The 18,862-nt window shown below is 43.7% G+C and overlaps 1 protein-coding gene across 1 annotated transcript in view; it reads left to right on the top strand.

Annotated features, from left to right (window-relative positions):
* The first annotated feature begins 902 nt into the window (after positions 1-902).
* The window catches only part of LOC110303821 (zinc finger protein 773-like), a 29,509-nt gene continuing 11,549 nt past the window's right edge, over positions 903-18,862 (top strand). Inside the window, exons 1-2 of the mRNA XM_021175046.2 lie at positions 903-993; positions 1,091-1,323. Coding sequence (XP_021030705.1) covers positions 1,140-1,323 — 184 coding nt within the window. The 5' untranslated portion in view covers positions 903-993; positions 1,091-1,139. The remainder of the gene's footprint in view (positions 994-1,090; positions 1,324-18,862) is intronic.

Genomic DNA, 18,862 nt, shown 5'->3' on the forward strand with positions numbered 1-18,862 from the left:
TAAGCAAGCTCTAATTAAACACTTTCTCTTGTAAGAGTTTCTGTGGTAATGGTGTCTCTTCACAGCAACAGAACACTATGACAGGGACAAAAGATAGTAATTCAGGGATATGTTTAAAATATATCACAACATATACATGTATGAAAACGCCAATGAGACCCATTATTCGAGACATTCAACTAAAATAACGCCTAAAATGAGAAAAAATAGACTTACCGAATTGGTGTCGACATACTGCTTAGCAGTATCGGGTAACTAATTATCACTCTAAAAATCCTTCCCAGGCTGGTGTGATTGGCTCACACCATTAATCTGTACTTAGGAGGCGGAGCCAGGAGGATTGCAATGAGTTGGCGGTTGGTTTGTGCTACCGAGTAAGACCTTGCTTAGAAGTAATAAATTTCCCCAAATGTAATTTTCATAAGCATAACAGATACCTATAGTAGGTAGAATAATGCAAGAGTTTTAAAATGCCCGGGTACGTATGGAAGTGTCACACTTAGTCCCATTTACTTATAGAATCAATGAGAGTACGAAATAAAAATAGAAAGCACTTCATATTAATGAACAATATCCTAGCCAAGGGTCTAGCCAAGGCAATCGGCGTTTTCTAAAAAGTGGATAGTTTTTGATATCGCAATGTATGAAATACTGCTTGCAAAATAAGTATGATTATACGTATCAACCCTCTCAGATAACCAACAATTAGTATGGTCATGACTGGACCTGAAGCTGAGACTTCTCTGGGCTTTGTAATGTCTGCAGTCGGCTTTCCCTGAAGCCTCATGCGAACATGGCTGCTACTCCGGGGTTTGCGACACACTGCGGAAGGGGAGGGGCGGGACTTCAAGGGCGGGATTTTCGGTGACATCACCACAGAAAGTCCGTTAAAGCAAGGGCTTTGGCTGTCTTCTGGAAGTAGGGCCCGAGGTCTGTCGGTGGGGTGACTTCTGCAGCGTGTGGCCGTGTGACCCCACGGAGGTGACCTCCCAGGTGAGTCCTCCGCGTCCCTCGGTGGTGATCAGTGTGTCGTCCTGAGATGTAGTGTCGTGGATACCCAGTGTGCCGTCTTTTCTCATCTCTTCCACAGAGCGGCTGAGGTTGTGAACCCATTGAGCCCCAGTGTATGCGCTGACCCCATGGCGGAGGCCCCTGGGAACCAAGGCGAGAGCTGTGTGAGCCTGGAGGACGTGTGCCTGCGTTTCACTTCAGAGGAGTGGAGTCTCCTTGATGACGCTCAGAAGCTCCTGTACCACAACATGATGCTGGAGAACTTCTTGCTTGTGCTGTCCCTGGGACTTCCGATTTCCAAATCCTTCCCAGGTACCCCAGTGATAGATGCTGCTTAGTCAGGGTTTCTATTACTGCACAAACATCATGACCACGAAGCAAGTTGGGGAGGAAAGGGTTTATTCAGCTTACATTTCCATACTGCTTGTTCATCACCAAGGAAGTCAGGACTGGAACTCAAGCAGGTCAGGAAGCAGGAGCTGATGCAGAGGCCATGGAGGGATGTTCCTTACTGGCTTGATTCCCCTGGCTTGCTCAGCCTGCTGCTCTCTTATAGAACCCAAGACTACCAGCCCAGAGATGGCTCCACCCACAAGGGGACTCCCCCCCCCCCCATCACTAATTGAGAAAATGCCTTACAGTTGGATCTCATGGAGGCATTTCCTCAACTGAAGCTCCTTTCTCTGTGATAACTCCAGCGGTGTCAAGTTGACACAAACCCAGCCAGTACAGATGCTAATAGGGACTCCCTGTTAACCATAGCATGATGGTGTAGGTAGTCTAAGCTTGCTCCCGAGGTTGATGTGGAGGATGAGGGATGTGAGTGGAACATCTTCAACAAATGCTTCACACCCCTGAAGCTTACCTCTGTAAGAGTGTTAGACATCAAATAAAAAAATTAACCAGTTATCCAGCCTGGAGAACCCACTGCATAGTAGCCATGTGAAATATCTAATATTTAGGGGACTCTTGTTAATTTTGCAGTAGAGTCATTAGATAATCTTTGAAAGGGGAAAAGGCTGGTCTTCATCTGTGGAGAACTGTAGTCCCACGTATCAGAGAAGTTCCAGAAGGGCTCAGTGAGCCCCGTACTTGCCCATACACTGGACAGATGTGGAATAATTTTCAGTCACAAAAAATGAATTTGTTCAGCATGAGCAGTTTCACAGCAAAGAAGAGCCTCTGTGTGTGTGTGTGTGTTAGTGAGTGTGTGTGTTAGTGAGTGTGTGTGTGTATTATTTAGCATACCTCCAGGCTTTTATACCTGAGATTTCACACAGGATCACAGTCTTCTAAGTATGATGGATATAGGAGAACTTTCTAATTCAAATACATACCTGCTAGGCTCCTCTAACTTCACAGTGGGGGTAAGGTCTCAAGTATGGAAAAGTTCTAGTAAAAGTTTAATCTCTAAAACATCCATTGTTAAATATGAGAAAAAGCCACACCATAGAAATGTGTGTAGTGATAAATTTGGGGAATCATCTCATTTTTGTAACACAGGGAAACTCACAGCAGAGAAAAGCCTTATGTGCAGTAGATGAAAACCTCCATCAATATCTCCTACCTCACTCAACACAAGAAAGGCCATATGGTGAACTTTCAGTTGCGTGACTGGAAAATACTTCAGTGGTCACTTCACTTATATCAGATTTCACATAGCAGTAATGCCTTAAATATTTGACAAATGTCGGAAACTCTAGAGAAGATGCTGTCAATGTGCTTACCATGTGAAAATGCACATTGAAGAAATACCTCATAAGTATAGGACTTTTAGTAACCTTTTGAGTTGACTCTTTCAAGCCCATTTAATACCAGAGATTTCACAGTGGAAGAGAGAGATTTAGAGTTTGGAAAATGCATGCTTTGTTTGACATCTCATGAATCACAAATAGTTACTAGTAGTATAACTTCCTGTTGAAGCCAGTGATCAGAAGTTGAACTCTGTACCTTAGTTGTCTGCTGAGGAGAGATGTCCTGCTTGAGTTATGTGCATACACAGTGCTTTCAGGACGACTCTGGTCCCCAGGGTTATGTGTCATCTGTCACCACTTACTCTCTTCTGGTTTCTCTAGAAACTGACTTGTCCCAGCAGTCAGTTGTGCAGTTTACCTCCATCCCTCCAAAGTACCCGGGGAAGGTAGATTCTATGCTTTCTCCTGATTCCTTGGAAAGAATGGAGGGATCTAAGCTTGCTGAAAGTCCACATTCCCTCCTCCTGATGTCTTTAGTGTATATATGACATAGCTTCTGAAAGAAACCTTTGAGCTTGGATCTGCTGCAAGTATCCAAAGGTTTTCAGTCTTTGGGGTTTCTTAACTGTGTGTGCGACTGCTGGGCTGGATTCCTTCAGTCTCCAAAACATGCACCCTTGGAATTTCTGGCTTTCATTGACCTGTTGATGCCATGACTTAATGCTTACTTAATTTTGTACTGTTCTTTTTAGTATATGAAAGTGGCTTAGGAAAAGAATTGACTTTTGCCACCATGCAGGAAGGGACACCTTTTGTGGGGACCTCAAAGTTAATGTCTTAGATAGAACAACAAGGTGGCAGACAATAGTCCAACATCTAATTTGGTCTAGTTAGCATTGGTGTCTAAGGATTTTGGTAGAACCAATTTTGTGACCTGGCTACGACTGTTGGTCTCTCAAAAGCCTCTCCCAAGTTTACCCCAGTGGAGGGAATGTTAGTATGATAACATCTAATGCTTTAGTCCCTTCATTTAGGGAATAATCAACATTCCCAGGCTTAATCAATGCTCTATTGCTGTGAAGAGACACCACGACCATGGCAATTCTCATAAAGGAAAACATTTAACTGAAACGTGCTTATATTCAGAGCACAAGGACCTGAGCTTCAATATCTAGCACCAGGTAAAAAGGTAGGTATGGCCACAAGGACCTGTAACCCCAGCACTGGGAGGGTGAAGCCAAGAAAATCCCTGGAGTGCACTGGATGGATACTGAGCTCTAGGTGGGCAACAGAGCCTGCCTAAAATGAATGAAGCAGAGAAGGACATAATGAGACACGTGCTCTGGCCTCCACAACTCTGTGCCTACATAACACACACAAAAAGAGAAAGAAAGCCAATAAACAATGTTTTCTTGCTGTAGGTGTAGGGGTTTTCTTCCACTGTGAATGCTTGCTCCTTACTGTATCTTCCCCTGTTAATTATTCATGTTTTCATAGGCATAATTAATGCAATTTATATCAATAACAGTAAAGGAGAACAAATCATGTAATATGCTTAGGAAATTCCATTAAGGCTTTCACCATTCTAATGTTGGCAAAGTGTTATGACTTGGTTTTAATTCACAGACATGCACATGTGAAGTGTGGGGGAGAGAGATCTGGATAGTGAGTAAAGTAGATTGAATTCCACTCCAGTTCCCCCTCTATCAAAGTCATTGCTATCTTCAAAACCTTGGGGGGGGGGTGTGGAACAGAACTATAAATGTGTTGGCTGAGCTCAAAGGCCTGATATTTGTAGGAACGATCATTGCATTGAAAGCATAGGCTCAGCCACACAGCTTTTCCTCTTACTGTGAGAGTAAATGTCAGCATTCTGGAGACTGCCTTTTCAGGCTCTGAACTTTGTGTGTTGGGAAGATACCTTAGAGCTAAAATGCCACCACCACCACCACCACCACATGGCAGCATCAGCCTGCCAGAGAGGTCACTAATGAGATACTGGAGGTCTTTGGGTGCTTTTAACTTGTTGGTTGTATTTGTTTCTTCTATGTCTAGTTCCCCCCAGGAAACTTACTAGGGGGAGTTAATTACCCCAGCGTAGGATATGAGCTTTCCTTGCGTAATTGACTGATTTCACAATAAGATTACCTAGAACTTTAATATTTGTATTCTAACATTAGTTTAGATTGTTATCGGTCTTGTTTGTTTTGCTTAAGTGGAGACTTGTGCTTTAAGAAGGCAAAATGCTGCTGTGTTTGGGACACATTTAATGCATCACCATCGAGAAGTTTTCACTTGTTAGATTCTCAGCAAGGCTAAATCTGCATTCTAGGCATGTCTGTGCACTGTTTGTGAGTTCAGCATTGTAAACATCAGAGTGAGGTAATGCCCACCCCTCTGTGACATCAGAGATTAAGGAGCCTTAAAGAAAAAGGCTATACCTGGTTTACTCCTAACTCCACTTGAGCCCCGCAACCCAGCCTTCTCAGCCACGCACTGGTTTTCAGTGATTCAGATACAACAAGGTCTCTGCGTTGGTTGTGATGTTCATGTCTCAGTGGCTGACTGGGTTGAAATTAGGTTAACTAAGCACAGTCTTGACAGTGTCCCTGGATAATTTTAAACACATAAACAAAGTCTTCCTCGCAATACTTAAAATTGAAGTTTCCTACATAACTTTAAGTCAATTCTCTCTGTTCCTCCCTCCCTCCCACCATCTCCTTCTGTCTGTGCTTGCATCCTCATGTCCCTGGTATTATTCCTTCCACATGCATGTCCCATGAGTTCTGCTACTTTCCGCTCCCTTGCCATAACCTCTGTGTACTTTCATGCCCTGCATCCGCACTTGCCCCCATAACCTAAGCCTATAGAAAAGTTAGAGCTAGGATCTGCATGTGAGAACAGATCGTATTTGTCTTTTTGGCCATTAAGTGATTTGATACAATCTTAGTACTCCATTGAGAAGGGAGAAAACCCATATCCAGTTTCTTCTTCTGGAAGTAGCCCAAGAGAAGATTTTATTTATGGTCGATACACTCGTGAGTAAAGAGGGGTTAGATAACAAAATATTACTTTGTAATACTTTATCTCCTCGATCATACTCATTACAGGTGGATTTGGACTCCCCTTCAGTATCGGTTACTTTCCTGTCACTGTGATAAAACACCTTGACCAAGGCCACTTAAAGAAAGAAGGGTTGGTTATGGGGTTACAGTTCCAGAGACATCACTATTAGGGTGGAGAAACTTGGCAGCAGGCAGTCATGGCAGGAGGAGCAGCCAGGAGCTCACACCTTGAACCACAAGAAACAGAGAGAGCAAACTAGGGATGGTGAGAGGCTCTTAAACTTCAAAACCCTCTGCCCCCAGTGATGAACTTCCTTCTCCTTGACAGCACCTCCTAAGCCTCCTCAAACACTCAGCACCGATTAGGGATCCAGTATTCAAATTCCCAAGATCATGAGGGTCTTCTCATTTAAGCCACCAGTGTTGGTTATGCAGTTTGGAGAGGCTTAAGAAGTGTGACCAAAATGGGGGATGTTTGACCTTGGGGGTGGGCTTAAATAATGCATATTCCAGTTTAAAGCTTCCTTAGCATGGAGCTATTCTCGGTGCATTCTGCTGCACTGTTTTATAAGAGCATCCATGCTGAATACTGAATTTTGCGTAACTGCACAGAAGCTACAAGTTTGTGGTCATATCTGTACTTACATAAAAGTTAAAGCTCTCACTTCTGCTGCCACTTGCTCCATCTGTCCAGCCAGACGCTCTCCCTTCACCTCTCCTCAAGCCATTTTCTCCTCAGGTTTTTTACAAATGGTGCTGGACAATAGTGCTGGACCCTCAAATGGCCATTCTCTTCCAGTGTGTTCTCACCTCCACATGGGCGTTCCCTGGCTATGCTGTCATCTAATGCATAAACACACACATGAGCATTATATAGCAACAGTTATGCTGTTAGAGATAATTCAGTAATATTTCCGTTTAGTCCAATATATCTAAAATAGTATTCTTTTGAGAATTGAGTATGAAATTGTGTTCATGATAAGTGCACATGTGTGTGCCCAGTTGCATTCATGTGGATGCCGGAGGAGGACACCACATGTCCTTTTGTACATCTTTCTTACTAGTTGAGCCAGTGTCTCTCACTGAATCTGAAGCTGCTTCAGCTAGCAGTAAGTTCTAAGGACCTTCCTGTCTCTGCTCCCTGATACTGGGGTTGTAGGCATGCACAGCCATGCTAGGCTTTTATGCGGATACACTGGATTCAAATTTAGGTCTTTGTGCTTGCATAGTGGACGTTCTTCTCCACTGAGCTATTCCCCCTTCCCTGTTAAAGCAACTATTAAGGAGATGCTTTGTATTCATTTGTTCTTCATAGTAAGTCTAACCATCTCTGAAAGCACACCTTTTAGAGATGGACTAGTAATGGGGATTTTTTTAGGTTGTATTAATGTGTGTAAATGTTTTGCCTGCATGTATTATGTCTACCATGTATGCATCTGGTACCTACAGAGGTTTGAAGGCAGTGTCAGATCCCTGGAACTGGAGCTGTACACTGTGTGACCTGCCATGTGGGTCCTGGAAGCCAAACCTGGATCCTCTGCAAAAACAAGTGTTCTTAACCACTGAGCCACCTCTCCAGCCCCACTAACATTTTAAATGTGTGAGGTCACATGTGGCTGCTGACTACTGCATGGGACAGCACAGACATAAAACAACTATCTACTTTACTCACTCTGTCCAGCTACTTCAGCTACTCCAACTACTCTAGCTACTCCATTCCTATAACACTTGTTAGACTTTGAGACTATCCTGTTTATGTCTTTGCCAAATTCTCTTTGTTTGTTTGTTTTCATTGCTTTTGAAATGTTAAGTCCCAAAGACCAGGGGCTTCATTTTATTCTGTCATAGCCACAGAACTCAGTACACTGTCAATCAATCTTAAATATTTGGTAAAAGGACTTCAGTAAGAAATCATTGTGGGGCTGGTGAGATGGCTCAGTGGGTAAGAGCACCCGACTGCTCTTCCGAAGGTCCAGAGTTCAAATCCCAGCAACCACATGGTGGCTCACAACCACCCGAAATGAGATCTGACGCCCTCTTTGTGTGTCTGAAGACAGCTACAGTGTACTTACATATAGTAAATAAATAAATCTTTAAAAAAAAAAAAGAAATCATTGTATTGTTAGACTAATGGAATTCGCATGTGGTTTCTGTTTCTCACCTTTCCTCCCTTCTGATATCTTCCATCTAGGGAGACTTACACAGGTACTGACTGTCCGTTTCCCTTCGTTTTTTCACGCTCTATCATAAGTAGCCTGTGTTGTCTGGACCTTACAGAGTTTCCAGTGTTGGTTGGAATTGGGTTGATTTCTAGGGGAAGTACTCTCTGAGCTACCTTTGAAGTTATCTCAAGTTCACATTCCACTGGCACCAAGCAAGAAGAAGACCTTCAAAGTAGCCTTCTGGGATTTTTCCTGTCTTTCTTTCCCCCATTGGCCATTACAAAGGTAAACTGCCCATTGTTATGATTTCAGCCAATGGTCTGTGGTCAGTTGTGGGCCCTGCAAAACTACCAAAAGGCTGAGCATCTCCCTGCATTGCTGCTCTGGAGCAGCTCCAGGCTTGCTCTTAACCTCTGTGTGACAGTGCCCAATGGGTTCAGATCTGTTTGTGCTCATTGCCTCCATTGTAAAAGGAAAAGCACACTAGAGTTTATGTCCAGTGTAGGAGTATAGAGAATGGAACCACAGATAGAGGCCCTCACGCACAGTCAGACAATGCGGTAGGTTGACCTACCATCTAAGCGTCTGTCCAAAGTGCAGACAGAGTGTTGGAGTAGAATTATATTCTAAGTAGAATAGGAAAAGTAAGTGGGCTTTAGAAAGAATTCCTGCTCTTTCTATATTTAGAGAGGTTTACAGAAGTGTTTCCTGATTCACCCTGCCCTTCCTTACACCTCTTCTTTCCACACTCTGCTGATCTCTGATTTATACTGCAGCCTAGCTCGGGAAACCTAGTAGAATGGATTGACTGAAAACATAGTAGAAGGATTGCCGCATTTAAGATTGGTCTGTTTTCAACTTTGAGTTCATTCATTCATTACGAGATAGACCTTTGTCCTCCTACTATGTGTAATAATTGGAGATGAGAACAGAAAAAAAAAAAAAAAACCTTTGAGGGGCTTCCATTTCAGTGTGTGGCCCGTTCAGTGAACAACAGTTTAATCATTCAGCTAGCCGTGATTGAGTGCCTTGAAGGAGAAGGTGGTTTCACAAGATTGAATTGAGCCCTTTCTGTTAAAGTCTATATGGGAGAGAGGCTTTAGTGGGGGTGTGGGGTAAAGGCTAGTTCTAAACAGTGGGAGAAGCAAATTTCAGCCTACTGAGGTGGGAAATGATCTAGCATAATCGAGAGACTATTAAACAGTGGCCCAGGCTGTACCCCAGGGGCCTCCCAGGTCAGTATAAATGAATCAGAGCTTGTTTTCTGCTTTTCTCCACGAAGGGGCTGAGAATTTACGGCCCTTAGTGATGTTCCGCCACTGTTTACCTGATACTTGGAGTTTAGCTTCTACATGGTATGACAAGCCCATCCAAGTTTTGACTTTCCCATGTGCCTTAGTGGTAGATCTATAAATCCCTTCACTTCTGTTTGGAAGTTCCCTGAGCTAAGTCATCTGCTTGCAATAGCAGGCTGTGGGCACTAGGGGGCAAAGGAACATTTTCCTACATTTCTTTTGGTAAGCCAGTGAATGGTGACTGTCCCGTGGGCTTTGACCTTTGACCTTCACATTGAGTTAATGAGGGACATCATACCACATGTGCAGGCCATCGCTTTTCTAATCTTATTGAAGCATTACAAAACCAAGCCAGCAGATCTCTGAGATTGCAGGTATGATTTAATGCTCTCTGAATTCAAGAAGCAGCCTCAACCGGGGTCAGTGAAGCCGTGGGGGTTCATGATAATAGAAACATCAACAGAACATATTTCAAAGGACTTCTCAAAATCTTTAACTCTAGTCTCAGGGACTAAAAGGGACACACAGTCTAGAAAACAGGGTCTTCAGCAGCCTTCCAAGACTGTTCCCTGCTAGAATGGGGGCTGGGAGCAGAACCAGGGAGATGTTGGAATCTTAACTGTGTTATTGGCAGGCCCAGGCCATCTGAGTTGATAAACCATTACTATGAACACAGTGAGATTTCCACTTGGAGTTAGGTGTTACTGGGTTTTTGCTGCACTTCTGGAAGCTGTGTTTCCAACACATAATAAATAATGATACTTCTAGGGGAAACAGAAAATTAGACAAGGCTACTCATTACTGCAAATTGGTCATGGAGTGACTGGGTGGTACAAACTTCACACCGGTCATATTACAGTGATTGCTGCAGACGGCAGTCCTATGCCAGTCACGAGGAAAATCAAATAATTAGCAGATGTCATCAGTGCCAATCTGTTGGTGTTTAAAAATGGACCGAGTGAATCAGCAAACTATTTAGGAAAGTAAGGCTGTGCCAATCATTCTGTCATGAGAAGCTTGTGTGAACAATATGGCCTATGTGTCATTAGGGTACTTCAGCATGACCATGAGAAAGAAAATGGAGGCCTGTATACCCAGCATAACGACAAGAAGCAGCTATGTTTACGAGTACCACACTGAGCAGATGCCTTTAAACTTTCAAACAGTATTTAAAACAAATGACTAAGGCAATGTCTCACTGTGATTATTGTCACTGTCACCATTAAAAGCAAATGACACAGTTTAAAGTGAGACACAAGCTCTCCTCTCTAGATGCATTGATGATGGAATAGGAATAGGCATGGACATAAGAAGTATGTAAATAGATAGAGATGAAGTGACTACAGGCACAATAAAAATAGGCGAGCATCACTTGTGGAAATGGAATAGAGTGGCCGTAAGGCCTAACACTGAGGGACTCTGTCTAAGCATCATTACGTTTACACTTGAGAGCAGTCCTGTGGTGTTGGCTTCCTATTATCCCAGTCTCCTAATAGATGTAGGGGAGGAGACTTGGGAAAGTGATCCCAGATGTGAAAACAAGTCTGCCATCTCTAGTGGGACACTATTCCTTCCAAACACTTTGTCCCTGCACAGTTATCCTACATTTCTGTCGCAGTGTTTGCTTGTAACAACACCGTATCTTCTAGGTGCATTTCTACTTTTCTGATGTTACCATTTGTACCATTCCTAACAACACAAATGTAAACTCTGTTGTGTTTGAGGCCAATTCTGCATTCGGTTGTAATCCTAGCAAGTCCTTACCATGTACTATGAACTGTGCTAAACATCTCACATACCGTAGTTATGTTATTCCCATTTTACACATAAAGAAGCTGAGGCTTAAGAGAAACGAAGTGACTTTCAAGTAGTAACAGATCTAGGGAGCAATTAAACAAGACCCTGAACCTGGTCTGTCGGCACCCAAAGGGTCACATATTCCCATAAAGCTGTGCTGCTCAGGTGTTCTGCTGACCGCTAAGGCACTTCATTCAACATGGGCTTCACCACCAGCTTCTCCATGGATAAGATAATTAGGACGAAAAGTAGGTCTGTATCTCCCCACAGCAACCCGGATGGCATCTGAGTCAGTGTGCAAGAAAGAGATCTTTGTCATTTTTCCAATTATCTCTGCTTGGGGCTATGTTCCCTAGGGGCTCTCAGGCTATGGGAACTGGTGAGAAGCATAATCACAGTGAACTGAAGGAATGGTGGACTGTCCCCAGTGCACACATGCTCCCAGGAAAAAGTGCTTCAAGCAACAACTGGGTTTTTTCTTTTTTCTTTTATTGTATATTTTCTTTTACTTACCTTTCAAATGTTATCACCTTTCCAGGTCTCCCCTCTGGAAACCCCCTATCCCATCCACCCTGCCCTGCCTCTATAAGGGTGCTTCCCCCACCCCTGACCCCCGCCTAGTCCTGCCTTCCCTCCCTGGCATTCCCCTACGCTGGGGCATCAAACCCCCTAGACGCAAGGGCCTCTCCTCCCACTGATGCCCAACAAGGCATCCTCTGCCACATATGTGGCTGGAGCCATGGGTCCCTCCATGTGTACCCTTTGGTTGATGGTCCGGTTCCCGTGAGCTTGGGGCGTCTGGCCAGTTGACACTGCAACAACCGATTTTTAAAGCTATCCTGTTGCAGTAGTGATGCTCAACTGTGTGAACTTTCCCAGGAGCAAGTGAGTAAAACCATGTACTCACCCCAAGTGGAGCACCAAGGACAAAGCAAGGAAACAACTGAGTGTCACTGGACACTAGTGAGAGCACAGAGCAGTGGCTACTCACAGGAGAGGGGAGAGGTGACATAGGAGTGACTGTCCCACTGAAGAACTGTCTTCCTTCAATCAACCATCAGCTGCTTGTAAACCCCCTGCTAGGAACAGGGTCTCTTAAGCTCCGCCCCTTCCCCCTCTGTGGTGGAACCTTAGTGGTCTCAACCTTGTGTCGTCCTCCTGTGGTAATTACAGTCCCAGAGGACAGTGGGCAGCCGTATGCATAGGACAGCATTCCACAACATGGATAAATCGGGACAGGCGCAGGATAAGCAACGTGTTAGAATCTTAGTCCTCAGTAGAAAGAGGATGTAAAGGTGACTTATTTCACTCTCACTGCAGTGAGGAGAGTAAGACACAGACATCCACAGTGGCAGAGTTTCTGAGTGGCAAATGGGGTTAGAGGAGGGAAGGCCAATTCCCAGGTGCGTGCTCTTTCCACAACAAGCCGTTCCCTCCCTCGGGTGCAATTTAAAAGGAAAGCACAAACTACCTTCAGTGACCTGATTAGATAGTTAAGTTTTGATATTTATTTATTTATTGGCTTTTCAAGATAGGGGTTTCTCTGTGTAACCTTGACTCCCGACTCCTGGAATTAAAGACATGTGCCACCTTGTCTGCCATGTTTTGATTTTTTTTTTTTAAATCCACTTTTTAATATAAGGCCACTTTCCAATTAAACATATTCTAGGAGCATGGAATCAGACACATCTTAGGGTTGTCTGACTTGGAGCATGAGTCTTGATAGATCATTAACAGACTGAGATCTGGGAAGGGGATAGCGTAAGGGAGGTGGTGGGAGAGCCAGAAGTGAGGGCAGTCCACTCACACTCTGACCTCTTCATATTCTGGAAAGCCAGTAGGTCTTCTCTCTCTGCTCAGCTCACGAAGTGATTTAGTTCTCTTCACTGCCTTCCCTGCTAAGTAATCATAAAGAGACATTGATTGGCAGCTTGCTTCAGGCTTCCCACACAGCTATGTGGAACTCCCACCCATCCCTAAAATGAGCCTTGTATTTGATATGTCTTATTTTTCCACTGCAGTCTCCAATTTAGATATCTGGCAATTCTTAAAGGACAGTGTCTGTGTTATTTTCCTTGTATAGCATCTAGCACTATGTCAATTATAAACACCGTGAAGGGAAAATAACATGATACTGGCCCACAAGACAGCGCAAGCATCAGAATTGACAGTTTTCATTTTTAAGGCCAGCATATAAACATGTAGCAGGGGAAATAGAAGAATGGGTGCCACATGGTTTCCCCCAATGTTTCTTCTAAAATTCAAAGTCCATGAACTGTGTCCCATAGCCAGTGGAGTCCACGGTGGTGGAGCCTGGGGCTGCTCAGCACTGCAGGCTGCAGAAGGCCTTTGGACCTGAAGCACTCACCCTGCAGCTGGATGGGGGAACTCCCTGGAGGAGAGCCAACTGGTATTTTTTGCTGATGCTGTCAGTGACACAAGTTGTCACAAGTCTCTTCCCCTTTCTTCCCTGCACTGTAGAAGACTGACATGATTTTTTTTCTACCCCCATTCTCCTTCCCTACTGTCTCCCCCACTGCACAGGGCTCACTGCCATTCAGATGGCAGGCCACCTGTAAAGGATTGCCTCTGGCACTGAGCCTAGACATCGAGAGTAAGTTAGACTCAGGATTTTTGGATTCTGACTTCTGTCCTGAGGTTTCCCAATCACACTCACTTGAACAGAGGCAGATGGTTTGCAGCCCTGGGAGCAGAAGTTGTCTGGTTTTGCAGTTTGACTATGGAAGGGCCTGAGCGTAGCCAAGAACCCTGAGCTCTTGGGGCTGATTTGGTTCTCAGAGGTCTCCTAACAGCCATAGCCTGGAGGGCTCAATTTCAAAGACTAAGTCATGAAGGAGCAACCCAAATCCCCAGTGTCACAGAAGGAAGGTCAAAGGTGCATGTGTCTATGGGGCAGCGGTGGGGTGGGGTCTTCTCATGGCAGCCCGACGCAATGTTGATTGCCTTGTAGTTAGATTTCTTTTCTGAGAGTTGCAGACATAAGAGGCTGTCACGGTGCTGACAGATGGCAAGTGTAGGGGTGGGCATGTGTGCTGGGGCTGAGTGGGACTCACAGCAGCAACTCTGTCACCAACTAGAAAGCACAGGCATAGGTCCTAGCTTCCAGAATGCTGGACGAATGAGGACCCTGTGTCTAAGGCCAGCCTGGGCTATATATAGTAAGACCCTGCTTAGAGAAACCAAGGAGATGCAGCTCACTGGTAGGACACATGCACACTGACTCCTGAGACTTATGCCCAAACTCCAGGATTTATATAGAGTCGTTATTCTTGGCATGATAATACTTAGACTTTATGTGACTAGGATTTTATTCTCAGATTACTGGTCCTTTGTAAGTCTAATGTTCTCATCCTTGTAAACAATACGAACTCTGAAGATGTCAGTTGATATCACAGTAAGAGGCTTCCGATGACATGGGTTTAGTCCTGACCCACCTTAATACCTTCTTAAGATTTCCTACCTTATAAAATTAGTGAGCTAATGTCTGGTCATCATGAAAATACATACTGCATAAATAGTAATAATCCCATTTTATACATTCAAAATAGTATGGTTTGGCAACTAGTCTTCCACACATATTCCCATGTTTATATGTCTGTTCAAACATACGTCTGGGTATATGTGTGTGCACATACTTGTACACGGAGAGTGGGGAGGAGAGAGATCATGTTAATTTTTTAAAGAAAAAAAATCGTGTTAACTTCTGTAGTCATTTCTCATTAGCCTTGTTGACTTTCTTTTTACTTAATTATAAAGCTCTTCCTGAGTCAAGGTGAGCCCACTCATTCTTTCCAGTGGGCATAGAAGTATCTCATAACTGACCCAGGCATCCTCTCCTTACAGTAGATACTCCAGCCCTCCACTAACTTGTAAGTAGCTTCCCACTTGATCTACACATAGCCTGATTGCTTGGATATTCTTTCATGTTTTTATAATTGGAGATGGGTCATATCCAAACTAATGTTATCTACAATCTGGGTACATTTATTCAAAACCACAGGGAACTGTTTTTTTCTATAAATAAAAATTAATGTCCTAAGTATAATGGTATTTGTTTTTTTTTTTTTTTTAATTTGATTACTAAGACTTGAGTGTACCTGTTCTGGATACTGTTGCCATTTGGAAGTACTTGTTCTAATGACATTATGGAATTTTTACTTGGTAACAGAATATATCACTTGACTTTGTAACTCTAAGACTCAAGTATTTTGTGGTAGCTTCAAATATGCATACATTTGTTGTGTGTAGTTGCGGTCCAATTTCCTATGACAAGAGAACTCCTGACTGTTCTTTTGTTCACTTCACCCTTCTGAGGTTGTGAATCTGTCACAGGGTAAGCTCCATAAGGCTGGAGAGTTGAGTCACTCAGAGTGACCCTGGCATGTCGCCAGTGGCTGCACAAATCCTAGCTGTGAATGAAAACAGGCTCTTGAGTTTCATACTTTGCATCTCTCTGGTCAGAAGAATGTTAGTTTCTAACATAGGCTGTAGTTTTCCTTTCCCAAGTGACGTTAGGTGACTTGGATGGTGACAGGGCCTAATTACCTCCCCAAAGTCTCCGTCTGGGAACAGCATTGAAGCTGGAAATAGAACTTTCAGGACAACCTAGACATGGAGGGATCGCCTAAGGCCCAAGCTCTCAAGACAGTCTGCGCACAGGCTCCACAAAACCAGGCCTCAGTTAGCTAAATACATCCCCATACAGCAGACACTATTCTGTCATTAGAAATGCTGACGAAGAAGACACTGGGCCATGAGACAGAGGCTGTGCCTCCATCCTCAGAGTACATCAGTGTGTACCTTCACGGAAGCACAAAGACACATGGGTATCAGCAGTGTTTCTGCAGGAAGTGATGGCATCTGGGGTATTTTATTCTAGTTAGCTAATTCATTCATGTATTTATTTTGGTATTGATGATAAAACCACTCTACCACTAAGCTACAGTCTCAGCCACTTGATTATAATAGTATTTTAAAAATTCTTTTCACTTCTTGTTTTCTATCAGTAATTTTTGGGGACCAAAGCAAGATAGCTCTTCAGGTGGAGGAACTTGCCACACTAGCCTGCAAGCCTGATGTCCTGTCTGGAACCTACAGTGGACAGAGAACTAGCTCATAAAAGGTGTCCTCCGTCTCACACACACACACACAGACAGACACACACACACACGCACACACATGTGCACACATGTGCGTGCGCGGACAACAAAGAAATAGTTCACTTCTAGGACTATGAACATTATTTCTCCTGTTCTTCATCTTAACATATCACAGCAGTTGTTTCTTCTAGTAAAACATCCCACTTGAAAACGTTTTCCAAAAAGAAAAGACAGTACATGTTCCCCCAAACAGCAATAGCCAGCAAGACTCTCATTCCAAATGAATTGGGAACACCAGTCTCTGCAATGTCTATTTGCTAAAGGGTTGCTAGTTGTCATTACCTCAGTGTTATGGTGACAGGGTCTATTTCTGACCACTGTAACAAAGTCTGCCTTGTGAAACTGGCAGGTGTTATAGAGAATCCCTTCCTTTGCTTAGCTGTATGCCGTGGGAACAAAGCAGCTGTGGAGTTCATAAAGGTTTGAGTAGGAACAGGCTAACCACGTTCTGTAGGGACTGAAAACACACATGCCTCAAACTGGGTGAGCAAACCTCCTTCCTCTAAGCGGCTTTCTTAGGACCGGTCTCTCATTGTTGGGATTGCTTCATGGTCTGTAGCCCCTACTGTGTGCAAATGTGACTAAACCATCACTCTGGAAGCTTCTGACCATCTGTACCCCGACGCATTACATTCTGGAAACTTCTGCATGTTGTAAAGAATCATATGGGTCCCAGACGGTGACACTTAGTGGGAAAGAAGAAGAATGTAGCTAAGAGCTGTGGGCATTTGTGGTTCTTGCCCAAGAACTGTGTGCAATTAGTGTCTTGAGGGAAACCCATGACCCTCACATGGTCCTGACACATTGGTTAGAGCCCAGGCACATACCATTTCCCCAATCAGCGTGTGTTAGATGAATACATTTGCAGTGTGGATATTCTTACAGGATAGATATAGTTATAGCACTCCACTGCAAATACATACTTCCTGTTACTTTCCTCTCACCTACTTATGTCATACAGATTAACTCCATGAAACTGAGCCATCTCCTCAGGCAGTCATGATAAAGCCCTAAATATAGGCCTCATTTCTTATCTTTTGAATGATGCCTAGGGAAGTTTTACTTCCTACGTTCTTATTTCCTTAATTCTTTTAATGGAAAAAATAACAAACACAAAAGTCAATGTGAAACACACATAGACATACTTGCACTTGAACAATCTGGTAACAACATTTTTTTTAAAGGCACGAGTACACACAGACACACAGACATATAGACACACACACTGACACACACACACACACACACACTGACACACACAGACACACACACACACACACACACACACACACGGTGGGATTAAACATAAACTGCAAACATTCAGAGCTCAGTAAGCTGTTTTTATATTGCGAAGGTTTTACGATGTCTGAGCTCCCTAAAATCATCCTGTCTGTCCTCCTCCTGGTCTTCCTCCATGTTTTAAGGCAGTGACTAAGTAGGGGCGTACCTGGAGAAGCTGCTCAAAGGGAGACGTAGACGGGATCTGAGCGTTATTAAACACCTGCTGTGCGCCAGACCTTTTACATTACATATTTCTTTCACTCCAGTTAACTTCTGCCAAGTAGATATTAACACCACTTTGTGGATCAGGCAATGTAGCCAGCAAGGGCAAGAGGCTCCTGTAGGATGGACGGTAAGTGAGTGAATGCCTGGGCTTGACCTGCACCCAGCTCTTTCTGTCTGAAAAGTCTCAAGTTTTTCCGCTGAGCCTGTCAGTAGTGCAGAAATAGAAACAGTCTGGGTCTTTTACAGTCTTCTCCTTGGAAGACTGAGTGACTTGGAAGGCCAAGGTTAATCATCATTTAACCCACAGAACAGTCTTTCTCTGGCCTCCACCTACTTGGCTGTGGCCTCTAGTTTTGTGCAAGTGAACCCTGTAGCTTGAGCAATACAAGGGCTGTGCTGTCTGAGGCTGCCCAGCTGACTCAACCCTTGTCTGGGTCAGTGTCCTTATTGAATTCTTCCTCTTCTTAGTTTCAGATCCCAGCCCCATTGTCTGTGTCCTTTGTACAAAGAACAGGTGGCCTTCCACGCTTGCACAGTCCACAACATTTATAGCAAGTCAGCTCATGATGTACAGTACATTTTTTATTGCTCCAGAGATCTGTGGGAACATGGGTTTTGTACACAGAGGTGAAAGATCTTTCTGGCAGGAGCCACGCAAGCTCTGGGCATTTCCTTTAGCCTGCTCTCCTTTGATTTGTGTTCCTTAGCGATGTTCCAGATTTAAATGGTATGTTTATGTTTCATTTAAACTGCACAATGGTTAACATTGTTCCTAAGGTATAAAAATTAATTTTAGTGAGGTGATGATGTCAGTAGTACATTGGGTTGTTCATTTATGACCCTCCTTTTGCAAATGTTTTATGAACTTTAACTTACTCTGGGAGCTAAGGTGCCACTGATAAATTCATTTGGCATCTATAAAAATTGTTCCTTTTTCTTTTTTTAAATATGGTATTACTATGTAGCCCTTGCTACCCTGGAATTCATTACATAGATCAGGCGGGTCTTGAAAACACAGAGATTACCTTCCCTCTGCCTCCCAAGTGATAAGATTTAAAGGCATGTGCCACTATGCTTGGCAGAATTAATCTTTTTAATCCTGGTTTTCAGGGATCTCAGAAAAGGGAATTGAAAGTCTTCAGTGACTGGCTC

The sequence above is a fragment of the Mus caroli genome, unplaced genomic scaffold (assembly GCF_978045245.1).
Source record: "Mus caroli unplaced genomic scaffold, Mus_caroli_1 scaffold_9, whole genome shotgun sequence".
Lineage (NCBI taxonomy): Eukaryota > Metazoa > Chordata > Mammalia > Rodentia > Muridae > Mus > Mus caroli.